The sequence below is a fragment of the Notamacropus eugenii genome, chromosome 2 (assembly GCF_028372415.1).
Source record: "Notamacropus eugenii isolate mMacEug1 chromosome 2, mMacEug1.pri_v2, whole genome shotgun sequence".
Lineage (NCBI taxonomy): Eukaryota > Metazoa > Chordata > Mammalia > Diprotodontia > Macropodidae > Notamacropus > Notamacropus eugenii.
In genome coordinates, this window is record NC_092873.1 from 431,188,115 (window position 1) to 431,214,899 (window position 26,785).

The following is a 26,785-nucleotide window of genomic DNA, read 5'->3' on the forward strand; positions in this document are numbered from 1 at the left end:
GGAAGGTTTCATGGCAGAAGTGGATGAGAGCTGGGCCTCAGAAGATGAGGATTTTAACAGGCAGAGAAGACAGAAGAGGATGGACCAGTTCTGAAGGCTGGTCTCAGTAGACAGGATGAAACTGAAGAGTAAAACGCTCAGTTTGGCTGGAACACAGAGTGACTGAAGAACAGAAAATGAAACGAGTTTGGAAAGCTAAAGCAGAGCCAGCTTCCAGGAGGAGGCCTTGAATGCCAGCTTGTATTTGATCCTCGGAACAGGAGAGACACTGAAAGCTTCTCCACAGAGGTTCACACGCTCAGCTTTGTGCCGTAGGAGGAGGATTTGGGGCAAGAGCATAAGGACATATTGGAGAAAGGAAAGGCTGGAAACAGAGACCAGTAAAGAGACGATAGTTGTCCAGATTAGAGATGATTCAAACCTGACCAAGAGCAAAGGCCATGGAAGGAGGGAAAGGGAAGGAGGCAAGCAGATGGAAGAGATTTTGTTGTCTTTCATTCTCATTAGTTCTCCAGTTCAAAACATAGCTTTCTCTATATTCAGCAGTATACCCTATTTGGGGCTTGTAGCCACCTGGTATACTGATTGCAAATGTATATACACCCACATGTGTTATGATTTATACATATATGCATGTGCATATACCTGTGTGCACATATACATGTGTTATAGATATATTCTCTACATGTATGCATGCTGTTGTATAAATATACATGTATGTACAAGTATGTTGTGATATCCATGTACCTGTGTGTCTGCACTATAAATATGTATGTACACATGGATGCATATATACGCTGTTACTCTATCCATCTATAGTGTGTATATATATTGTATATAGGACAGATATAATATATACGTATACATGTATGTGTGTGTACATATACATATATAATGACATAAGGTAAAGAGAATAGGCATTTATATAGTTCCTACAATGTGTCAGGCATTGCGCTAAGTGCTTTATAAGTATTATCTCATTTGTTCTTCACAATAACCTACAAGGTCAATCCTGTTATTATCTTCATTTTACACTGAAGGAAACTGAGGCAGAGAGAGGTTAAGTGACTTGCCCAGGATCACATAGCTAGTTAGTATCCAAAGCTAGATTTGAACTCATTTCTTCCTGACCCCAGGACTAGTTCTCTATCCAGTGTGCCACCTACCTGCCTTTCTGACAAAGAGATGAACAGACAGACAGACAGAGAGAGAGAGAGAGACCAACCTATAACAGATTCATCCTTTTAATCCTATGAAATTCTTATCCATGGTTTTCTGCATATCTATCATAAACTACCCAATGTGCTAGAGGTCTTTCTCTTGTTCTTTAAATATTTCATGGATACCAGCATAACATTCAAGCTACCTAGAGGATATATTCCCAACTTGTTTTGTCCTAAGAGCCCATAAAGTCATTTTCTTTCTTTTATCCTTCCTTCCTTTGTTTCTTTCCTCCCTCCCTTCCCTCCCTTCCTTCCTTCCTTCCTTCTTTCTTTCCTTCCTCCCTCCCTCCCTCCCTCTCTTCCATATTGCACCCTCTTTGTGTCAGGCACTCTGGTAAATGTTGGGAATACAGATATAAAATAATCCCTATTCTCAAAAAGCTTACATTCTATTGAGGGATACAACATATACATATATAAACATATACAGAATAAATGTATAAAGAACATGTGCATCTATGTGCATATTTACATATATCTAAGAATATAATCCCAGGGATAAAGGAGTAGGGAAAGACTAAAGCTTCCAAGAATTTAGGCAGTAGAATAAAGAGGTTTTTAGGAAGCAGAAAGGAGGGTTTGGGCCTTCTTGATTCTCCCCATCATTCCCTCCTTTCTGGTTGCACCTGATCCATTTCACATGCACTCCAATGCTGTTTCCTTATTTGTAAATAAAATAATAATCCATACCATATCTCTCTCACAGAACTGCTGGAAGGATCTATAATAATAATTCAAATTTAGCTATGCCTTTATACAAAGCATCTTCCTTATAGTATAAAAAAAATGTTTGGTAAAATTTTATAAAAGCACCTTCCTTATAATACAAAAAAAAAAAGCATTTAAGTTTTATAAAGTTTCTTACAAAGCATCTTCCTTATAGTACAATATTATCATTCCCATTTAACAGCAGAGAAAGCTAAGAGAGGCTGAGAGAAACCGTGACTTATACAAAGTCGCACAAATAGAACACCTCAGCACCAGAAATCAAACTCAAGACTCCTTATTCCTAACATGGTCTTTTTTCCATTGCAGCCAAGTCCTGTTTAGCGCAAATAATATATCTAGTGATATGGCTGCATTATTCAAGTTCATATTGTTCAAAGTATAATTACATGAAAATATGGTAATTGCTTCTAGCCCAGTGAAAGTATGTTATAATTCAAATAATTTAACCACTTAATGGGGCTCATTATTTGCACTAATCGGGACCTAACTGTACAACCCCCTGGGTAGGCTTGGAAATTACTTGGCAAATTTTGAAATTCTATATATAGTAACTGAGGGCATATTAGTAATTATTAGTTAATATTCGGTAGAGCTACTCTAAATGACAAGGAAGCGAATCATATACAGAATGAGAAAATTTCCAGAGCACTATGGTACAGTGGGAAAAATATTGGCTCTTGAGTCAGATGACCTGAGTTCAAATTCCATGTCTGATCAGTACTACCTGTGTGATATTGACCAAGTCCCTGGAATTCTTCTTGGGTCTCTGTTTCCTTGTCTGTTAAAGATGCTAGTATAAAACCAACTGACTTCTAAGGCCACATCTAGCTCTAGACCTATGATCTCTGCTGCATCCTGTGATACCCTGGTTCGGAGCAGGTTCGGAGATCAGGGAAGGGGAGAAAGAGTGTTGTTACACCAAGCCTGAAAATAACAACTGATAGTATTTTCAATTAAGCCTTTCGAGTGCTCTGCTAATGAGGTTTAAGGAGATAGTTACATGTAAAATGCTAATTGATCATCACCATCACCATGATATTGACTTCAGATCCCTAATTAATTTATGTATATGTATAGAAAGGGGGAGCATCTCCTCTGGCGTGCCTGCTACCTTATTGCATCTAATATGCAGAGCATAATAGCACCGTTATCACACGTTATGTTAATATCCACCAGCAGGCAATGTCCTTATTTACGATTAACTGTTCTGAGAGAGATGGAGATCAGTGACACGCCAGGGCTGTGTGAGCATTCGGTGTGTTTGTTTAATGTATGTTTTATTACATCCAAATGGAATCTGTGTTTAGTTACCTTCTTTCCTAGAGAAGCTGTTGAGATAAAAATCGCTCCGTTAAACAGGGATCTTCCCCACAGAGCAGTGATAACACCATGGATAAGTGTTGAAGTTGGTTTGTTTTCCTCCCTCCCCACTACGCGCTGGGTGGCTCTGGATTGCTCCTCCATCTTTTCTCCTAGCCTCCTGCTCCCAATATGGGCCGTGGGGGGGGGGGGTCAAGTTTCCCTCTGTTCTGGGGTACCCCTTCCAGCTGGAAATAGTTGAGCCTTCCATACGCCGCTACATGCAGAAGAAGACCTACATGGCCTCCCCGCTTCTGCCCTCCCCCAGTCACCCGCCTTTTCCAGACTGTGCCTGTAGTGACAGTATCAGTGTCTAAATGGCCTTGTTGTAACTATCTCAGCCGCCTTGGAAGTAGTCACTGGGGTATTGATCTGGGCTGAATGAGAGAGAATTCTCCCTGTGAGTTCCTCTCACCTCTCTTCCCTCCAGCTCTCTCCATTAGTACCAGATCAGGCGTGCCTTCCAAACCCAAGGCTTCATCAAGTACCTCCTTCCGCCAGGTCTCTCTCCCCCTGATTAAGTGGGAGTCCAATGTCAACTGATCTCTTAATAAACTCATTCCCTCCCTCAGGTCTTGGGACTCTGCTTATCCCATTTTGCTAGGAGCACCCTACTCTGGATCTTACCATCTCAGCAAATTGTCAGTTAGTTATATCTATTCTTCTTTTTAAACTCCCTACCAGAAAGAAACCAGGATTGAGTCAGCTTGGCAAATAACCCCTCAACTACTTGTCTGAGGAAAGCAAAGATGTGTTATGAGCAAGGAAAAAAAATGATGACCAAATTTTTCTCCCTGAGCCTTCTTAGATGGCTGCAGGCTAGTAAGCCACCTGGATGGGCTGGTACATGTTGGGTCCTTATTTTCAAGACTATGTTAATTCATTCTCCAGGGTCAGAGGGAGTAGGATAGGAACACTCCCCTAGGCCTCTCTAACCAGGAGTTTTCTGCATGTCCTTAGGATCGTCTGCGAAATGGGTCGTGCCCTCCCAGGAATCAGCTCTGGTCCTGTACGCCTGTGCATTGGCGAGTGTAAGCCAGAATTCATGACCAAGTCCCACCAGCAGTATACCTTTGTGGTGAGTATAGAGTTCTGCACCAGGCTAAGAGGAGAGAAAGCAAGAAAACTTCTTGTTTCAGAACAGTCCCAGACCCAAAACTCTCAGGTTCTTTTCACAACAGAGCTTCCTACAGAAAATCTTTTGGGCAAAACAGTCTCTGAATCTTTGCTTTTTCCAGAATATGATGGGGCATATGACCCACATTTAACTGTGCTGCGACAACTTCAGAAGCCCTAAGGGTATCTGGCCAAATTTCTAAGCAGCACAGGATTGAGTTTTTCCTAGAAGGTGATTCAGAACAGCGTTAGGACAGGAGAGGGGTACAATAAGGCTGATGGGTCATGTTGGCCCTGCCAGTGTGACATCCTCATCTAATTTCATCCTAACGAGGACACATCGCCTGGGGGAGCTAATTAAATAGTATTATATTTATCTGGCTGCTGCTTTCTGCCAAGGATGGTGTATGTAGAAATTTGGAAGAGTTAATGAAAGCCTGAAGGGAGTGTGTCTGTGTGGGAGTGTGTGTGTGTGTGTGTGTGTGTGTGTGTGTGTGTGTGTGTGTGTGTGTGGTAAAGTGCCTATGTGTGTTCTCACCTATTCAGAGACACACCTGGAAACACCTTTGCAGGCACAAAGCCAGGCAACAGGTATGGCCTCCTGAAGGCTATCCCTAAGGCTGGGGCTATATTAGTACTCGATCAATAACTTGCTTCTAGGGACCTGAACAGTCCGTGGGTTTGACATCCTCCTGCCCCCTACAGCAAGCTGTTCGTTAAAAAGTAAATGGGGTCATTCAGACTCAGCTTTTCCAAGTTTTGAAAAAGCACAAAATCCCTCCTCTTTAGAGGTCTTTAAGCAAGGGTATGTTGTAGTGGGGTTACCCTTTCATGTCTGGGGTACGCTAGATGATTGCAGAGATCTCTGGCAACTCTGAAATTCTAAGTGACTGATTCTGTTAGGACCTTAAATCTGAAACTTTTTCAAGACACGGATAATCCATATTTCTCTCTTATCTGTAAATAACATGTACCTTCCTCATACTTATAGATGCAGTCCCCAAAAGAAAAAACAATAGAAAAATCTTCAAACGACCAATCTTGATCCTGATACATTTCACCAGTCCTCTAAGTTTCTTAATTTCCTCCTGACCTCATTTCCCCCACCATTTCCTTTTCATGTTTTTTAACATGAACGTTTTTATTATTACTCTTTTTGATTTTACATTGCTGACTCTTCCCAGTGACCCCTACCATCCCTTACTTAAACTACTTCTTACAATAAAGAAATGCAGTTAAAGAAAACAAATCAATGCTTTGGCCTTATCTAGCAACATAGACCTCATGTAGCACCTATGGTCTACAACCAAGAAGAGGGAGACATGTACCAGCAACAGTTTACAGAAGCCATCACTGGCCACTGAAATGATCTGATATCTTTCTATGTCATTTCCTTCACATCTTCATGGTCATTATACAAATTCTTCTCTTGGTTCTGCTTCCTTTGCTCTGTATCAGTTCATACAAATCTTCCAAAGTTTCCCTGTATTCTTCCTAGTGGTCTGTGCAGTGATATTCCATTGTATCTGTATACTAGTTTCAGTCATTCTCCAGCTGGTCATTCTCCCCCTCTTTGTTTCCTGTTTTTTGCTACCACAAAAGCCTCCACTTTTTCCTCTTACTACTCGTCTTTCCTGGTACTGACACTCCTCTCTCTGCTAATGAATATTTTTTATCTTCTCTTGCCCAGCTCCAATGAAGCAATTTCATGAGAAGCAAACACAGAAGATAGCAACTCTTAGAGCCAGAGGGAACCTGAAACTCATAGTATATCAGGACTGGAAGGGACCTTAGAGATCATTTAGCCCAATGTTGTCAAACCCAAACAGAAACAGCTACTAAATTATACATAAAGATATTCATGGGTCTCATATTGACTTGGAAAACCACGTATTAACATTCTCTATATTCTATTATATTTTTAATTATTTTGTTAAATATTTCCCAATTGCATTTTAATCTACTTCAGGCCACACTGATAAGGGTTGGGCCCTGGGTTTGACATATCTGATCTAGCTAACCTAATTCCTACGTTTCATAGAACCAAAGAGGTAATAACTTGTCCAAGTCTGATACCTCATTTACAAGTGGAGATAGTAAAGGCTAGAGAAGAGGAGTGACTTTTCCATGGTCACATGGCCAGTTAGTGGCAGTACGAGGAATACAACCCAAACCTCAGGTGGGATACTGCACTTGGAATCAGGGAGACCTAAGTTCATATCCTGCCTCCAACACTTGCTAGTTACGTGACCCTGGGCAAGTGACATAACCTCTCTCAGCCTCAGTCTTCTCATCTGTAAAATGAGAACCATAATAGCACCTACCTCCCAGGACTGTTGTCAGAATTAAATGAGATAACATACATAAAGCATTTCATAGACTTCAAACGGCTATATAAATACTAGTTATTATTTCCCATCCCATGCTGCCTCTCTAGGCAGAAATTATTCATTGTTTTCCCTTAGATCAGGGCTGCTGGCTGTTTGTTTTCCCACCCAGGCTTTGTGGCTGAAGGCTGGTTTTCATAGCCTGGCTAGATCCACATCTCCACAACTCATCCCAGAGCTATTCCCAGTGTTCTGGAGAGAAGTTTGAGGCAGGTGCAGCCATAGCAAAGGGCTTCTGCCTGATGGTGGCTCAGTACAGGACAAGGCCTCTTTATTCAGCCACATTGATTTTATGACGGAAGGAATTGGCACCAACTCCTGATAGGGAAGCATTTTCAAATTGTCCTCAATTTGTAAACTAATTGATAGATCAATCAGTGTCGCACCTGCCTTCCCATCAGCTTTATGAGCACCAAGCTCCCCAGGGAGGTGATTAATTCAGAGACATGGCCGTGATACAAACTGAACATGCCCCAAAGCTGCTCTCAAACATGGGGTCAGACACAGAGGAAGCAACAGAAAGGCCCAGGAAAGAGGAAATCTCAACCCTGAGCAGGTCCTTAGGTCTCACTGAGGCTCTGCACTCTCTACAGTACCTAAGCAATGATCCCTTTTCTCTGATTCCTTCCAAAGAACCCAGCAGTGATGTCACTTGCCCCAATTAGGGGCCCCGAATCCGGAGGCACCATGGTTACCATCACTGGCCACTACCTAGGAGCGGGGAGTAGTGTTACTGTGTTCCTGGGAAACCAGACCTGCGAGTTCTATGGGTAAGAGAAGCTGACAGTCCTACTGTGATCTGTTAACACATTGGATGTGTGCTGGTGAATGACCATGCACATGTACCCCTGTCTTGTTTTATCTCCATTCTATTTCTTTTTTTATGAACGTGGGGGTTTGGAGGAGGCAATTGGGGTTAAGTGACTTGCCCAAGGTCATACAGCTAGTAAGTGTCAAGTGTCTGATTTGAACTCAGATCCTCCTGACTCCAGGGCCAGTGCTCCATCCACTGCCCCTCTTTTTTTCATGTTTTGTTGTTCCTTTTTTTTTTTTTTTTAACATTGCTGGCACTTCTCAGTTAAGTGCCCCACCCCCACCTTAGAATCCTCTTCAGTAGTAAAATGTAGTTAAGGAAAACGAAGCAACACCCTGGCCATGCCTGACAATATAAGACTCATTCAGTACCCAAAGTCTACCACCTCTCTGCCAAAAGGGAAGATGTTTCACCAGGAGTCCTCTGAAGTTACCATTGGTAGGTAATACATTAAGGAGACAGCACTTGTAATTAGGGAATGGGGATCAAAAAAAAGGCTTGAGTTTCTCCAGGAGAGATTTCCTTGATTTGGATGATTCTCCAGGTCTTTTCCCAATGAGCTACTAGGGAAACAGATAGGCAATAAGCATTTATTAAGTACCTACTATGTGCCAGGCACTGCGATAAGTGGTTGGGATACAAAGCAAGACAAAAGACATTCCCTGCCCCCAGGGAGTTCATGCTGTAATGGGGGAGATAACAAGTAAGCCAATATATAAAATAAGCTTGTGGGATAAACTGGAGACAATAAACAGAGGGAAGGCACTGGAATTGAGGAAATGAGAAGTGGCCATAGGAAAACGTCTTAGTTCTTTCCCAAGTGCCTGGTGTCTTGTGGAAGTGCCCTGTGTCCTTCCTGTGTGACAAAGGAGAAAGAGCCCCGATATCTTTAATTTTGTTTTTCATTACTCTCTTGTGCTGTTGGGTAAATTATTCTCTTGGTTTGATTTACTTTGCATCAGGTGTTACAAATTCTCCTGAGTTTCTCTGAATTTCTTACAGCACAATAACATTTCTCTATATTTGTATGTCACCATTTATTCCATTCGTTCCCAATTGGTGTGAACATACTTTGCCTCCAGTTTTTTGCTACCTCAAAAAGTACTGCAATACATAATTGTTGTATGGATGGGACTTTTCCTTCTGTCTTTGGGATATGTGAATAGTAGTGGTATTCCTGGGTTAAAGGCCACTTGGAGTTTAGTGACTTTTCTAATAAAGTTCCAAAGCATTTTCCAGCACGGTAGGACTTTTTCCTCTGTGCTTTCTCACAACCCTGATCCAAAGCCCTTTCCAATCAGGAACGCAATTCATCAACTTGCCTGCCATCGCCATTCATCAATGGGTCTGAGTGCTTTGAAAGAAAATAAATAAAATCCTTCAGAGTGGACCGTGAGAATCCCCAACTGGAAAGAAGCTCTGAGGTTATTTAATTATTGCCATTGTTATCATTAGCTATTTATTGAGCACCTGCTCTGGGATATTATGAATTATGGCAAACACACAGTCCCAACTCACACATTAGAAGCTCTCGTATCCAGCAAACAAGAAGCCCGCAGCTCACCTCTCTCTCAGTCAATCAATAAATATTTTTTAAGCACCTACTGTATGCGCTATGGCTGAGAGCCTAGCATATTTAATATGCACATTCCAAGGGAGATCTAAGAGGCTTTTCAAGGAACCCAGAATTCACTAAAGCTTTCTCTTTATTGGGACAATTCCCAATAAGGGGACATGGAGAGGGTTCACCTATTATTCACCCTACCTCAAATCCTTCATCATAATTGGTATATTCATAAAAGTTCCGGAGCCCCTCTCACCCCCAGTTCTATTCTCTGGCTTAATAGCTTTGCCTCTTTCTCTGCAGGAACATTGCTCCCAAAACAGCCTGACTTCAACGATCTCAATCACCCGATGCTGGCATAATAGTTCCATGGCCTTTTACTGGCCTCTGATTACTGGCCTCCTCCTCCAGGAGTGACCTAGCAAGCTCCCTAAATCAGGAGCACACAATAACTAATCACAGCCCAACCAAGACCAGTCAACTGTACAGAAAAGCAATTCCCTCAAAATCCTGTGTCCCCTTGATTCCATACTTTGATGCCTAGTTAGCTAAGTGTCAGAGTGACCTTTGGGCCAGGGAGACCAGAATTCAGATTCTGGGAATGTTCAGATCTTTACCTATAAAATGGGGACAGAATAGTTGAGATTCTTAGGAGGATCAAATGAGATATCATGTAAAACTCTTTGCCAACATTAAAACACCATATAAATGCTAGCAATTGTCATAATTAGACCATTTTTCAGTTTTCTCAGCCCTATCCTTCTGCCCTAACCAAACTTGGGGTACGTAGAACAATTTCTTGCCCTTTATAAAGAACTTTTCCTTTCTCTTTATAAAGAATAGTCCCAAAATGTGCATCTTCTCATTTGATTCATATAATAACCCTGTATGGTTGTCAGGACAAGTATTAACTGAACCTCTCTGGACTCAGGTTTCCTCATTTGAAAAACAAGAGGGTTGCATGAGACCACTTCAAACGTCTAATACCTATGAATCTAATACCCATATTTTAGAGATGAGGAAGCTGATGCTCACAGGGGTCAGGAAGAGAGTTGAAGAGCTGGGATTCTGGTCCCAAAGCAATGGTCTTTCCCCTAAACCATAATCGCTTGTTCTGTGTCAGAGAGTACCACAGAAGCGAATGCATTTCCAATGACCCACCTCCTTCCCACTGTTTTTGCCTAGCTCCCCACATTAATCTGTTGCCTTCTGTCTCGCTGCTAGGAGATCTATGAATGAGATTGTGTGTGTCTCCCCACCATCAGCCCATGGCCTGGGCCCCGTCCCCGTTTCTGTAAGTGTGGACCGAGCCCATGTGCACAGCAGCCTGCAGTTCGAATATATAGATGACCCCCGGGTCCAGCGCATTGAGCCAGAGTGGAGTATTGCCAGGTAAGAGGGAAGGGGAAAGAAAAACGAAAATCTCAAGAAGAGAACCCCAGCTGCCCGCAGCCCAAATGAGCCATGAGCCAGCGTGGCCTGGTGTATGTGGGGTGCAAGAAAATCTAGAGTCTCCCATTTAGGCAGGGCTCAGAAAAAGCTCCCCAACACCTAATCCCAAGGTTCCTAGACTAGCCTGCAGTTTAAAAGTTTTAAAGAAACACTACAGTTAGTTGACAACTAGAGTTAGAAGACAGCGGTTCACATCTCAGTCCCATCACTTATGATCCACATGACCTAGGATGTACAGTTGGAAGGGACCTTCAAAATCATCTTTTCTGACCCTCTTATTTACAGAAGAGGAAACTGAGACCCAGAAAGCCTTAGTGACTTTTCCCAGAGTCAAACGTGTTATAAGCAGTAGAACTGAGAGTAAAACCTAGATCCTCTGACCCTGAATTCAAACTCACTATTCTTCCTTAACTTCACTGAAACTCAGTTTCCTTATCTGAAAACTGAAAATAATAACACCTGCCTTGTCAACTTCTAGGAGCCCTGAGAAGTAGATAAGAATACTATATGAATGTCGACTATTGTCATTATCTCCCTAACTCAGCCTCTGCTTCTCCCCAGTGGCCACACGCCTCTAACCATCACAGGCTTCAACCTGGATGTCATTCAGGAGCCTAGGATCCGGGTCAAGTTCAATGGCAAGGAATCTGTCAATGTGAGTAGTAGCGGCCTCCTCTAGGTCTTGTGAAAGCAGGACTGGCAGAAAGAATTAGAGATGTTTGTTAGAGGAGAAACCTTGGGGGATGAGGGGTTGCCAATCCATGTCTGCAGTCTGGGCCCTAGAGAAGCTTTCCCAAAGGACTAAAACAAGCTAGTAACATATAAAGCCAATTCCTTCATTATGGTGGGTTTTAACTCACCTGAGGAGAGGCTTGAGTCCTAGAGCAAAACCCTCAGGGGCAGGGGGTTGGACAAATGGAAGCTGGGAAAGTGGGTGAAGGAAACTTCTGGGTCTTAAGTGCCTCAGGTGCTGTGATCTTCAGGCCACAGCATGAAAACAGTGGTCCTTTGGAGAGCCTGGCCTTGGCCCAGTTTCCCTCAAACTTTCCATCTCTTTTGGTATTCATGTCTGGAACGCCCGAGTCCTTCATTTGTTCCACAGTGGGGCAGCATGCTTGATCATTTGGGCAACCTCCTGGGTTCAAAGAGCAGGTGGCAGATTTGGGTTCAGTCGTATCTGTTTAGTTTTCCATTTCAGCTATGTGAATACGTGTTGTCTCCCCGATAGGATGTGTCTGCGTACATGTTGTCTTCCCCTCCCTTCCTCCATGGAACGTAAGATCTATGAGGATAGGGACTGCTTTGGTTTTTCCTTTTTGTGCCCAAATCCTAGCACTGCCCTTGCTGATTGATTAATGAAACTGTCACAACTACATAATGCTAGGAGTTGGCTGTTGATTTAAATTGGGAAAGTAAACATAAGATAGGGAAGTTTCCAGGAAAAAAAAAAACAGAAAGAAGGGGGATTTTCAAAGCAAAAGCATCCTGCCCCCAGTGAGCCTCAGAAAGGCCTACAAAACCAGCTTATTTTGGGACCATCAAAAAGGGACATGATATCTATCTCCCAATCTTTGAAGGCCTGTGATGTAGACAGATTAGACTCACTTTGTTTGGACCCAGAGGACAAAATTAGAGTAAATTGGTGCATGTTGAAGAGAAGCAGATTTGGGCTTGATGTGATAATAATAATAACTTGAAAAAACATCCTGACCAGTTGAGCTGGTCCAAGTGGAATTGTCTATCTTAGGACATCTTGGGGTCTCCATCACTGAAAGGGGGATATCACTAAGACCAGGAAATTGCTTCTTGGGGATTTTGTGGAGGCTAGATTTTGGCTAGATAATTTCTAAGGCCCTTTCCAGTTTTGAAATCCTTATAGAAGCCTTGTTGATGAAAGAGGAAGGGGGCAATGTCACAGATTTATTCCCTACCCTTTCATACCTGGGAGGCATCCTTCCTTACCTGGGACATGAGCTACATACAAGTGTATTACAGAGGGGGATTTGCAAAGTATTGCATGCTGATTCCCAGGACACCAGGACGGAAATGGAATTGGACAGGACACTCTTCCATTTTACCCCTCCATTCGGTCTAGGATAATTTAATGGTATATCTTCCCTCCCTCCATTCATCCACTAGGACCCATCAGCACCCCTTCCTTCTCACCCTAAGACTTCTCCAACCGTATTCCCTCCTTGCTCCACTGAGTCAGTCATAGGACTTAGAGTTAGAAGAGACCTCTAAAGGTGATCAATCCCAGTGATTCAGGGCCTGTGAACCTTGGAATTATTTCAAGGAGTCCACCAATGTATATATGAATCCAAAATAAGCACATTCTTTCTGTAGATTGAATAGATTCCTTTTACATGTATCTCTATTTGTCAAGTATATATTACTATTAATAGACTCCATATTGATTTAGATGTGTTACTGAATTCATGACAGCTTTTTGCTATCTTGTAGTTTCTCAGTTTGTCAGTCAACAGGCATTTATTAAGTACTTGCTCAGTGCTAGGCTCAGCACTGGGGAAACAAAGAAAGGACAAAGTTGGCCCTGGTCTTTAAGGGGCACTTATTCTAATGGTAGAGATAGCATGTAACGAGATATATATATACATGCAGATATATACACACATAATATAGTATATGTGCATATATTGCAAAGATGTAAAATATATATACATGCATTCACATATACATTATATATAATATGTGCACATATTATATAGACAGAGAGAGAATATGCAAATATACACATGTAATTATTTGGAGTATATATATATATATATATATCAACACCTAGGTAGGAATATATATGTATATGTCTATAGAGAGATACATATTTAAGATATATAGATATACATATATAGGCATATACATGTAGATCTATATATAAATGTATATCTCTTTAAAATTGCTTCTCAATGTATAGGTTTCAAAGAATTTTTCTTAAAGATAATTCTTCCTTTCTCTTCACCCAAAAGCTTGAGGCCTCATGGTTTAGATATATTCCTGTCTGGAAACAAGGGGATTGCCTAGTTGGACCTCTAGAAGAGCAAATAATTTTAGTCCCTTTTCCTTTAAGCTGGACTAACACTTAGGAGTGATTTCTCCTATATTGAGCTAGTATGATTGGACTTCCCCCTCTCCCAAGAAAGGAATGGAGAAGAGAGGGTTTCTCAGTTCAGTCAGCATTGGCTCCCATTTTCCGGTGAGTCTACCAGAAGACACCATCTCTTTCTCTGGCCTTCAGTTTACCAAGGGGCCCCAACGGGTGATGTGGAGGACAGGGTTTAGAGTAGTCCAACCCAAAAGAATTTTTGGCAGAGAAAGTGCCAATGCAGCATTAGGCAGGAAGCAAACAGAAGTGGGCTTGTTTGTTCCAGAGTTATTTGCTTATTCATTGAGGAGCTAAACCCAGGGGAACTGGGAGAGAGCTGTCCAGAGGCAAAGATGCTGAGATAAAAGGGTCTTCAAAGCAGGGTTAGTCCCCATAAAGCCTTGGGACCAGGAATCTTATGGTTACCATGTGCATCTGCCAGTCTCCCCATGATTTCAAAATCCCTACTTGGAAAATGAAGCGAGTACCTGGTTTTTTAAAGGGCTATTCACTCAGATAAAGAGGACCGGAAAATGACACTATCCAGGGGAGAGGTTTTTAGCAGGACTTCAAAAAGGAGCAGCTTATATACTTGAATTCTCTTTGGAAGGCCTATGGAAACCTCAGCTTTTTCAGTAATTTTCACACATATATACATTTTTGTTTCCTGAAATTGAAAGTCTGTGTGTATGTGTGTGTGTGTGTGTGTGTGTCTATGTGTCTGTGTCTGTGTGTGTTTGGCTCATCACACATGCCTGAAGTTGGCTGCCAATACAACACATTCTTGAGAAGCCAGATGCCTTCGTCCTGGCTGTGGTTGGGAAACTGAGGCTCTCACATCAAAACCCAAACTACATCAAGCCAAAACTAAGTAGAAAGGAGGAAACTGGGTGGTTTAGTGGAAAGAAAAAGAGCCCAAGAATCAGGAGAACTCAGAATCCCCACTCTGATACTTACCAGCTATGGAAGACTGGACAAATCACAGACTACTCTGAGACTCAGATTATCTGTTTATTTTCATCTATAAAACAAGGATGAAATGATGTTGACAGGACTTAACTTTCAGGGCTGTTGTTCATTTGTCTTCATTTTAAATATTTGATTTTGATATTCTTTTCTTTTTAAGATCACCATTGTTTGTTATTGTCTAACCTTACCCCACCCCCAAAAAAAATTTTCGCTTGCAGCAGATAAGTAGAGTTAAGAAAAACAGTGGCCATGTTTGAAAATGCATGCCTCATTTTGCACCTATACCCTACCACTTCTCAGCCAAGACGTAGGTACCACCCTTTACCATGAGTCCTCTGAAGCTACCATGGGTTACTGCATTAAGGACTTTCATAAACCTTAAAGGACTATAACAATTTAATCCATGTCTAGGCTTTAGATGGGTTCTTCAAAGATTCCCTCAACTCAGTTCTTGCCTTTTGGCAGCAGAGAATCAAGAAAAGAAACTATTTGTTCAACTTCCTTAGCCTATCATTTGGGGACTGCAGCAAAGCAATAGATAACTTTGCTAGAATTGAGATGAGAGATTAAATTCTATAGATTCTAGAAGTAGAAGAGACACTAAAGAGTGACTTAACCCATGCTAAAAAAAAAAAATGGTATATGCAACAGAACAGAGATTCAAATTCAAGTCTTCTGAATCCAAATCCACTATGCCACATTGCCTCTCACCGAGGCAGTGGTTGAATTTTCTCTTCATCAATGCAGTCAATCCAGAGCCACAAGGTATACTGCTTTTCCTCTTTCTTTGATCTTTTGGGGATATAGGCTTAGTAATAGAATTGCTGGGCAAAAGGGTATATACTAAACTGTGCATATGCTACTAGAGTAGCAATATCACCAGTAGGTCTGTACCCCAAAAAAGAGCAAAGAAAAGGGAAAAAGAGCCTGTTTGAATAAAAATATATAGTATCTCTGTTTTGTAATGGCAAAGAACTGGAAATTGAGGGACTACCCATCATTTGGGGACTGGGCTGAACAAGTTATGGTATATGACTATGATGAAATACTAGGGTGCTATAAGAAATGACAAGAAGGATGTTTTCAGAAAAACCTGGGAAGTCTTATATGAACTGATGCAAAGTGAAGTGAGCAGAACCAGGCAAGCATTGTACATAGTAACAGCAATGTTGTGTGATGATCAACTGTGAGTGACTTTAGCTATTCTTGGCAATATAATGATCCAAGAGAGTTCCAAAGGACCCATGATGAAAAATGTTATCCACCTTCAGATAGAAAATTGATAAATTCTGAATGCAGATTGAAGCAATTTTTTTCATTTTATTTTTCTTGAGGTCTTTTGCATGTGATTTTTGGGGGGTTTTTGCAACATGGCTTATATGGAAATATGTTTTGCATGACTTCACGTGTATAATGATATCATATTATCTTCTCAAGGGATGGGGTAATATGGGAAGGAAGGAGAGAATTTGGAACTCAAAAATTTTTTTAAATGAATGTTAAAAATGTTTTAAATGTAATTGAAAAATATTTAATGAACTATATTACATTATATATGTATGTGTATATATAAACATGTATATATGTACACACATATATATGTACACACACATATATACATATGTACACATACACACATATATAAAAAGTATGAACAATTTAGTAACATTTTGAGATTAGTTCCAAATTGCTTTCCAGAATGGCTGGTCCAGTCACAGTCCCACCAACAGTGTATGAGTGTGCCTGTTTTCCCACCGCCCCTCCAGCTTTGTCATTTTCCTTTTTCATAATCTTTGCCATCTTTGGCATTTTGACAAATAAGGAACACAGGTTTGGGAAAGGTCTGAAGAATCTCTCTAGGAAGAGGATATACCTCATTGTGGAAAGCACCTCATTCACCTTGTCCTGGTTTGACTCTTCATGCTTCAAGCTCTTGACCTTTTGTCTTCCTCAGGTATGTAAGGTTGTGAATACAACCACCCTGACCTGCTTGGCCCCTTCTTTAACTCCAGAATATCGGCCTGGCCTAGATGCTGTTGAACGGCCAGATGAGTTTGGGTTTGTCTTCAACAACGTGCAGTCCTTACTGATCTACAATGACACCAAATTCATCTACTATCCCAATCCAACTTTTGAACTGCTTAGTCCTACTGGGATCTTGGACCAGAAACCAGGATCCCCAATCATATTAAAGGTAGGAGCATTCATTCATTCATTCAACATTTGTAATGTGCAATACAACATGGAAGTCTTCTTCTCTTCCCTTCTTCCTTCCTTTATTTTCTTTCTCTTCTTCATTCCTTTCTTTTACTCATCTTATTCTTTGTATTTTTATCCCCAATTCTTAACACAGTGCTTGGCACACAGCATGCCCTTAATAAATGTTGGTTGATTGCTTAATTGATTTCTTACCTTCTTGTTTCTCTCTCTACCTCTTCCCTACTCTTATTTTTCATATCTTCTTTCTCCTCCTCTCCTCCCTCTTTTTCTCCTCTCTTCTCAGTGTGCCATTCATATTCTCTCTACCAAATATTCCTTTGAGTTTTGCTTCTTTAAATTCCATCCACCATAGCAGTCACTGGGCCTCTTCACAAATACAAGGCAAGAAGAAGAGATAGTAGAGCCCCCACTGGGCTCACGATGACATGAAGGACTAGGATTGGCCAGTAGTTGGCTGCAGTGAGGAACTCCTTCTCTACCATTCCCTAGGGATTACAGTATAGTTCAGATTTCCTCCTCCTCTCCTCTCCATGCTTTACACTATGAATTTGAATCATTATTCTCACTTGATAAAAGGGGACTATTTCTTCCTCCTCCTTCTTCTTTCTCCTCCTTTTTCTCCTTCTCTTCCTTTTTTTTCTCCTCCTTCACCTTCTCTGCACCCTCCTCCACATCTCCTCCCTCCTCACCTTCCTCCTCCTCTTTTTACTTCTCAATCATGGACCTTTGGTAACAAAAATATTGCAGCAAGTCAAGTCTGACTGTAGTGGTTTTCCAGTTTGAAGTCATTTTGATTGCCATAGTAACCCCCATTCTCAGATTTCCACAGATCATGCTTCCATGATAATAACTGTCCAAATTTCTCTTCTCTAACCGTATTACATTTGACTTCTTACATAGTTACCCAGAATTCCTTCATCCATTCAGTCAGAAGCACGCCCCCACCACTGAAAACCCAGCTAAAATGATTCTTACTTATTATAGAATCTGCTATTTCCGTTTTAGCTTTCCTAGTTACCCTTGGATCTCCTCAGTTGTTGTTTTTGTAAACACACACTTGGCTTTTACATACACATACCAATTTTGCTATTACTGTTCTCAACAGGGCAAAAACCTCTGCCCTCCAGCCTCGGGGGGAGCCAAGCTGAATTACACAGTGCTGATAGGAGAGACCCCCTGTGCTGTCACCGTCTCTGAGACACAGCTCCTTTGTGAACCCCCAAATCTCACAGGACAACACAAGGTCATGGTGAGTGGGTCTTTCTTTTTCATCCAGAACTAGAAGATTTTGGAGTTGGAAAAGGCCAGAAGGTGACCTAGTCAATTACCCTGCATGTAGAAGTAGCAACTTCCTACACAAGGGGTAGATTTTACCTCTTTTCCCTATATGTCTTATCTCATGTGTATTGGATTTTAAAAATTTATCAATATCTTGGTTTTGCATCACCTCCCCCCCTCCCACTCAGAGGACAAACAATAGAAAAAAAAACTCCAGCAAAACTAACAAATGCAATCAAACAAAAGGCAGTGTTCTGTATCAACAGCCCCCCACTTCATGCATCAGTAGGTGCCTACATTTACGTAGTGACTTTAGGTAACCTATGATCCTCACAACTACCCAATGAGTCAAGCACAAGAATTGTTATCTACATTTTACAGAACAGGAAGCTTCAGTTCATAAAATGACTTGTCCAAGTCACATGGCTTTTAGACTATAAGCTTCCTGAACACAGGGAGGCTCTAACCTGAGCCTCTTTTCTAATACTTAGTACAGTGCCTGTCCTATACTAGATACTTATTGACTTGCATACAGTTGGTGTTTGATAAATGTATGTGCATTTAAATTAGAAAGTGGTGAAGTCAGGACTAGAATGTAGGTTTTCTGACTCCAAATTCAATGCTCTTAAACCTGCCTATACTGTTCAACCTCCCAGATTCAAACAGAGCAAAGGAGCAAATGACATTGTGCATTTAATTAAAGGCAGGCAATAAGCAGCAAATAGATTTGCCCTTAAGATTATACTGTGTAGTTGTGGACTAAAATCCTAACTCCTAAAACAAGAGCAGCTTGATCTCCTTAGAGGAAGGATTGTACAATAGAAGAGTACTCACTCTGATGTCAGAGGACCTACGTTCAAATCCCACCATTGATGCTCACTCATATACCTTCTCTGGGCCTCAGTTTCCTGGTGTATAAAATGAGGGGGTTGGATTAACTGACCTCTGAAATCTGTGATACCATGATCCTTGAGCAGCCACTGACTCTGTGTATATGTCCATGATGCCTAGGTCCACGTGGGTGGAATGGTCTTCTCCCCTGGCTCGGTGAGCGTCATCTCAGACAGCCTGCTGACCCTGCCAGCCATCATCAGCATCGCGGCAGGTGGAAGCCTGCTGCTCATCATTGTCATCATCGTCCTCATAGCCTATAAACGCAAGTCTCGAGAGAATGACCTCACCCTCAAGCGCCTTCAGATGCAGATGGACAATCTTGAGTCCCGAGTGGCCCTGGAGTGTAAGGAAGGTATGTAATGCTTTTCTACTTTTTCATTGAATTGGTCTCCTGGGTTTCCACTATTTCTCTCTCTCCCTAAAACAAAAAACGTTCAACCTTTTCTCCCTTCCCTCTCACTTCTATTCTTTATTCCCTTCCCTTTGTCCCGTGTCTTCCAGCAGTGCCTTCTGACTCCCAAGATCCCTGATTCCCTCAAGAAACACCTGTGTGTTTCTGGGCAGTCTGGGTATCATTATAGAGCCATTTTTTACCTTGATTCAGGATGTCTTCTGCCAACTTCCTCCCCTTCTCTGGGTCTCTGTTTTTCCACCTGCAAAGTCAGAACAGTAATCTCTGCCCTATTTCAAACCATTCAGCCCTAGGCAGGTCACTTTAACCCTGTTTGCTTCCTTTTCTCATCTGTGATATGAGCTGGAGAAGGAAATGACAAACCACTCCAGTATCATTGCCAGGAAAACCCCAAATGGGATCGCGAAGAGTCAGACAAGACTGAAATGACTGAACAACCATCTCGAAACCATTTAACTAAAGCCCTGGTCTGCTGCACGTCACCTGTTAGCACACAAGTGAGAAGGACTCAGAGCCTTTTCTCTCCCCCACAGTCTATGAAAGCTGAGATATTTAGAGGAGGCTGCACCTCTGCCCATGCATATTTAGTCGTGTGTCTGTGTGTGTGTGTGTGTCTGTGTGTGTGTGGTTGGAGGGGTGAGGAAGGGGGCTCCCACACATTTCAGGCAACCAGGAGCCCCAAAACATTCTCCCACCTCACTGCTTCCACCCTCCATGGATGCCATTCCCAGCTGAGAACTTAGCAGACTCTCTGGATAAATATCTCAACTAGAAATCAAGACATTTCTTTTGTTTTTCAGAACTCAAGATCAGAAACAAACTAAAGGAGGTTGGGAGGGGGCATGTGGGAGAAGAGTTAGGTTTCAGGGAAAGGCAGGAAGAAGACTCCTAGAAGGGGGAAAAGAGGGACTGAAATCACTGCTGTTTAAACAGATACTTCTTTGGAATCATGGGAGCCTATGAGGTTGGGATCATCATGGTTCCCAAAGTTGGCCATTCTGTCTGAGCTTCTCCACAAACTTTGGGAAAAGATCCAAAGCAAGGTAGATGGGAACTCAGTTTAACCTCATAGTTACAATCCAATTCCCAGTCTTAGCATCTCTAACCTTCCTGTTGCCCTTGAGATCTTCAGGATAACCTGTTATTGTTGGGAAAGGTCTCAAAGGACAACTCATCCAAGCCCCACTGCAGAATCTTATCACTAGACCTTGGAAGGTGTCTAATTGTATGCATGGGGAAACCCAGAATCTCAAGCTGATTGCCTCTGTACATTGGGGATCTTCCTTTTCCTTCAGGGATTGCTTTCCTATCCTTTCTTCCTTGTATTCATATCAGTCATAGAGTGGCTATGAGGAAACTAAGTGATACAGTGGAAAGAGTCCTGGACTTGAAGACCAGAGTTTGGATTCTGTCTCAGTCATTTACCATTGACCCTGGGCAAGTCACTTAACCTCTCTCAGCTTCAGGTTCCTCATTTGTAAAATGAGTGGGATTGGACTTCAAGGCCTCTAAGGGCTTTTCCAACCTTAAATCTATGATCCTTTGATGTATTCTTATCACTTCACATCTCCCCTGACCATTCCATACCTTCCCCTACACACAGCTTTTGCTGAGCTGCAGACAGACATCAATGAGTTGACCAGTGACTTGGACCGCTCAGGGATCCCCTACCTGGACTACCGGACCTACGCCATGAGGGTTTTGTTCCCTGGCATCGAGGATCACCCTGTCCTTCGGGAACTCGAGGTAATACCTGCCACCCAAACACTACCACAACCACCCTACACATTTAGAACACAACTATCACCCTCACAAAGAGAGAATGCCCCATTGCCAGGAAGTGAACCAGCAAGTAACAACTCGTTGGCCTTTCAGTATTTTGAGACCCATCAACTAGGCATGAATTCATCCTCTCCTTGGGCTGGGACACAGAGGGGGCAGGCAAGCAGACTACATTTTTGTACCATATAAATAGAAACACTTCTTGTTGGGATTAAAAGGAATTGAGGAGAGGCAAAGAGGGAAACTGACTCCTCTAGGCTAGTCTCCAGCTCTGAATCCATTGATATATCTCCCAGCTTTTCTCTTGGAGACTCAGCTCTGGTTGCTGCCTAGTGTTTATCTCCCAGGCCTTATTCTAAAAGACAGCATAGGGATAGAGACCCTGTTCGTATCCAGCCCCAGCACCTGGCTATTTATTCAGCTCCCCTGAAGAGGTAAAGGAAAGGGACATGATGATGGAGGGTGGGCTTTGTGGCCCAGGTAAACTCAAGCAGCAGGCCCTCCCTAGACTCCCCGGAGATGGTAGGAATGGGAGAGGAGGAAAAAGGTCTGATATCTGGGGGTGCCCCCCAACAGGTGCAGGGGAACGGGCAGCAGCATGTGGAGAAGGCCCTCAAACTTTTTGCCCAGCTCATCAACAATAAGGTCTTCCTGCTGACCTTCATCCGGACCCTGGAGCTGCAACGGAGCTTTTCCATGCGAGACCGAGGCAACGTGGCCTCCCTCATCATGACCGGGCTTCAGGGCCGGCTGGAATACGCCACTGATGTACTCAAACAGCTGTTGTCTGACCTCATCGACAAGAACTTGGAGAACAAGAACCACCCCAAACTGCTTCTTCGAAGGTTGGCTCACCACTCAACTGGGGGAAGGAAGGAGGCTGGGGAAACCAATTGAGAAACAGGTCTCCAGTGGGGAGCCTGTGTAGACTGAGTGCATTCAGTGCCCTGGGTCCTAACTGGAGAAGCCAGGTTACCAGTAACCGCTCAGATTCAAACCCACAGAGTGCTTCTGATCTTCCCCTGGCACCATTGGCACTTACCTTCCTACTTATCTGTGTATTTGGTATGATGTCCTGTATAGTGCTTAAAGGTTTGCAAAATACTTTACAACGACTATCTCATTTGATCTTCACAACAACCCTGGAAGGTAGAAGCTGTTATCATCCCCATTTTTTAGATAAGGAAATTGAGGCAGACATAGGTTATGTGACTTACCCAGGGTCACACAGCTAGTAAGTATCTGAGGCTGGATTAGAACACAGATCTTCCGTACTCCAGGCCTGGTGCTCTATCCACTGTACCACCAGCAGCCTTGACTTCAAAAAAAAGCTCTATAATCATGAAAAAGTGATTTCACGTCTCTCAGTTTCAGTTTCCTAGCCTGTAAAATGGTGATGATCATTTGAAGCTAGTGCAGATTGGGAAATCAAGGTTTGAATGACTAGAGACAAGTCACCTACCTCAGTTTCTCCCTCTGTAAAATGGGAGAACCCTCCTTCATATGGTTGTTTTAAGTTACTCTGTAAGCCTTAAAGTTGTAGATAAAGGTATCATATTATTATTATTATTATTATTATTATTATTATTATTATTATTATTATTATATCAAGGCCAGAGCCAGTTTTGTTTTTTCCTTTGTACATCCAGTACCCAGAATAGTGCCTAGAGAGTTGTTCGCTGACCTTCACTTACCCAAAGCCTGTTTATTATGGAAGACACCCAGCCAGTTTCAAAGCACCTATTGGAAGCTGTGGGGAAGGAGATCATTAACCGCAAATGACTAGCCTTTCCTCTTCTCTGAAACTGTCACTTGCAAAGGTCCCCAGCTCCCAGGGCCCCACGTGGGGTAGTGATGAGTGGAGGAAAGGCCTTTATTTCTTTAAGTAGGGAGCCCCCAGCCTGCCAATCTGAGCATTAGAAACGCTCATTAAGAGCCTTGTATTTAAATTAGAGCTAATCTCAGGCACAATACCAGGAGAAGATGCTGGGTGGGACCTGAGGAGAAAGCTACAATTTCTCCTGCCATTGTCACTCTGGGGCCCAAATTGTTGGAAGCCCTGGCAAATGCCTGTGATTTGCTCTGGAGAGAGGGTATAATTTACACCACGTGTGGAGTGAAAATACCCTTCGAATCCCCATCAGCCAGGCTAGTTACTAACTGGCTGTCATGTAAGCTTTTGTTCCTGCCCAGGACCCAGCTAGCCGAACACATGTGTGGGGAGATCAGAGAAGGAAGGATTGGGATGCTGAAGGAAACCAGATCTTGCCCATCCTCCGTCTCTGATTCAGACTCCTTCTCTCCCAGAGGTCACTTAGATTCAATTCACTTTAACAAACTCTTATCCAGTACCTACTAAGTGCAAGGCACCTCCCCAGAATGAAGGTATGAACTTGCCTTCCCCACCCCTAACAGATTATTTAGGAGACAAGCTGGGAGAAAGTAGCAAACAGAAGGCATATGGGGGAGACTGCTGGGGCAGCTGAGACCCTCTCCCTGTAGTCCTGGAGTCAGAATGAACTAGATGCTTAATAAATGTATGTTAAATGTATTGAATTAACTAACCAAAATATAAATTAATTAACTAACTAGTAGGTCTAGACTCCTGGACCTTGGGTGATTAAGTGGTCATTTCCTCTCCCTTTTCTCCTATTCCCCCAAGCAGCTGCATGGTCTCACAGCAGCTGGGGCAATTCATTAAACTTGGATCAGTCCTTAAAAGCCATCTAGACCAGCCCTGGGAGTTTTCCAGATTGTAGCAGCTGAGGCCCAGAGAGATAAAGTGATTTGCTCCAGATCACTCAGGTAGTGGTAGAAGCCAGACTCTAGAGGCTCATGATGCCTGATTCCCAGGTTTCTGGCTCCTGACTCACACCTAGCGATTCCCCACCTTCATACCTGCCCCCCACCCAACCCCTTGACTGGCTTCTGGAATGAAGATCCCTAGCTCCTTGTTCCTTCCTTCAGGACAGAGTCTGTAGCTGAGAAGATGCTAACCAACTGGTTTGCCTTCCTCCTACACAAATTCCTAAAGGTAAGAAAGGGTATGGGTAGCAGGGCTAGCATAGGGTGGGGAGGTGGGAAAGGTGGCATACTAGGTGGGAGGGACCACTGAGTAGAACAGTGGAAAGTCAGAGTGTGTAGCTTTAGTGCTTATGGGGCTGTCCTCTATTCCTGAAGCAGATGACCTAGGGAGGGGGAGGTGAAAAATAAAAGGGCCTTTGGGAGCCCCCACTCTGCCCCTCAGGCTCTTGATGGAAAGTCTGTTTCTGGCTATCAACTGAGTAGGGAAGCCAAAAGAGCCCTGCATTGTTAGGCCCAAAGGACATCTCTGAACCCTGACCCATGGCCTCTGTGTGTGTGTGTGCCCACCAGGAATGTGCAGGGGAACCACTGTTTATGCTATACTGTGCCATCAAGCAGCAGATGGAGAAGGGCCCGATCGATGCCATCACAGGGGAGGCCCGCTACTCCCTGAGTGAGGACAAGCTCATTCGACAACAAATTGAGTACAAGACTCTGGTGAGGCATCCTTTCATGTAATCAATGTTCTGCCCACAGTGCACTGTTTACCATTAACTCCTAAAAAGCCATCCAGAAGCCCAAAGCATGTGGCCTATCCTGTTCCAAACCTCATCCCCTCATCTTCAAGTCACACATCAGACTTTGCCCTCAGCTTTCTCTATCCAGGAGATGACCTTTGAGAGCCAGATAAATAAGGTGACAGGCTAAGCACTGAGAGAAAGTTTTGGGGTTTTTTAATTGTTCAATTAACAAAAATTTATTTTCTCTCCCTCCTACCTCTCCCTCCACTGGGGAAAAAAAAAGACAAAGAAAACTCTTGCAACAAACATGCACAGACAAGAAAAAAAATCCCTGCATTGGCCACGTCCAAAAAATATTTAGGAAAGGATGAAAGACGTAAAATGATCAATTGATCAGCAAACATTTGTTAAGTGTTAGAGAAACAAAGAAGAATAATGCTCCCTGCCTTCAGGATGTTTGTGTTCTACTGGAGGAAAGCCGCCTGCAGAGAGATAAACAATTACGAATCCTAAACAAGATTGTTACCGAGTAACTTGAAAAGAGGGAGCATTAATAACCCTGGGAGGAAGGCCTGGCATCAGGTGGGAGAAACTAGTTCAAGACCGAATAGTCCACCCTTCCTTCTTTAAGGGTGGTACTCCTTGGCTGTGTGTTGGGCTGGGAGGATCCCGAGGGCCTGACTCAGCCTCTCTGAAGCTTTCTTCCCATTCCAATGCCTCTCCACACTCTCCCCTTTGCAGATCCTGAACTGTGTGAATCCAGACAATGAGAACAGCCCAGAGATCCCCGTGAAGGTGTTAAACTGTGACACAATCACACAGGTCAAAGAGAAGATCCTGGATGCTGTGTATAAGAACGTGCCCTATTCTCAGCGGCCACGGGCTGTAGACATGGACTTGGGTAAGAGCCAAGTGCCTTGGAGTGTTAGGGTGGGGGGTAAAGAGGCTTTCTTGGAGACTATCCAGCCTGACTATTGGGGTGGGAAGACACAGAGGACACAGAGAAGCACCAGTGTTCTCCATGAATTGCAGGGCAGCACATGCCAATGCCATAGTAAAGCATCTGCCTTACAGTAGATATTACTGTTATATGCTTTGCCCTAAAGGAAGAAAGGAATGGTACACCCATTGTGGTGCCATGGAAAGACCACTGAACTTGAAATCACAGGACCTGAGCAGATTCTGTCTCCAACACTTGCTTCCTGTGTAACTTTGAACACATTACTTGTTATCGCTTGGCACCTGTAAAATGAGGTAGGGCTGAACCACTAAGGTCTGCCAATTCTAGAGCCAGGATTCTATTTTCCTATTGTGTACCAAGGGAGGTGGTCATACTGATTCATTTGGCAAGATATGATCACAGCAAAGCCCTTGTGATCCTTACCGTCCCAACTACAAACCTACTGGCAACATGAGCTGGGATTAGAGTTCCCTAGCTTCCTCCACCCCATTTTGTGTGGATGACTCTGGAGGAGGAAGATCTGAGGGAAAGTTTCCATCCAGTGAGGCCCTCCTTTGAACAGAGGGATCCTAGAGCCTGGCTCTAATACTCACTCTCTCCTTAGAGTGGCGCCAGGGACGGATCGCCCGAGTTGTACTACAAGATGAAGACATCACCACCAAGATTGAGGGAGACTGGAAAAGGCTCAACACTTTGATGCATTATCAGGTGAGCAAGCAAAAGCAAGAGCCCAGGTTTTATGGGGCAGTCTTCTCCCTGACAGAAGCAAGGCCACACCGTAAGGGAAAAGAGTACCAGCTAGAAATGAAATTAGCAAATTAATGAAAAAACATTTATTATGTGCATGTACTGTGCTAAGGGCTAAAGAAAGAAATACAAAAAGCCAGACAGGATCTGCCCTCAGGGAGCATATATTCTAATAGGAAAAGGCAGCATTTATAATGAGCGTGGTGTTTTGGTTTGGAAAGTCCCAGAAATGA

At 42.9% G+C, this 26,785-nt stretch overlaps 1 protein-coding gene across 2 annotated transcripts in view; it reads left to right on the forward strand.

Moving 5' to 3' along the window:
* Window positions 1-26,785, forward strand: part of PLXNA2 (plexin A2) — a 350,823-nt gene that overhangs the window by 265,821 nt on the left and 58,217 nt on the right. For both annotated transcript variants that reach the window (XM_072647950.1, XM_072647951.1), the window contains exons 14-26: window positions 4,272-4,389; window positions 7,448-7,584; window positions 10,417-10,584; window positions 11,206-11,299; window positions 16,668-16,907; window positions 18,039-18,182; window positions 19,223-19,457; window positions 21,121-21,263; window positions 21,876-22,144; window positions 24,267-24,333; window positions 24,675-24,821; window positions 25,586-25,745; window positions 26,410-26,513. In XM_072647950.1, the coding sequence (XP_072504051.1) occupies window positions 4,272-4,389; window positions 7,448-7,584; window positions 10,417-10,584; window positions 11,206-11,299; window positions 16,668-16,907; window positions 18,039-18,182; window positions 19,223-19,457; window positions 21,121-21,263; window positions 21,876-22,144; window positions 24,267-24,333; window positions 24,675-24,821; window positions 25,586-25,745; window positions 26,410-26,513 (2,026 nt within the window). The remainder of the gene's footprint in view (window positions 1-4,271; window positions 4,390-7,447; window positions 7,585-10,416; window positions 10,585-11,205; window positions 11,300-16,667; window positions 16,908-18,038; window positions 18,183-19,222; window positions 19,458-21,120; window positions 21,264-21,875; window positions 22,145-24,266; window positions 24,334-24,674; window positions 24,822-25,585; window positions 25,746-26,409; window positions 26,514-26,785) is intronic.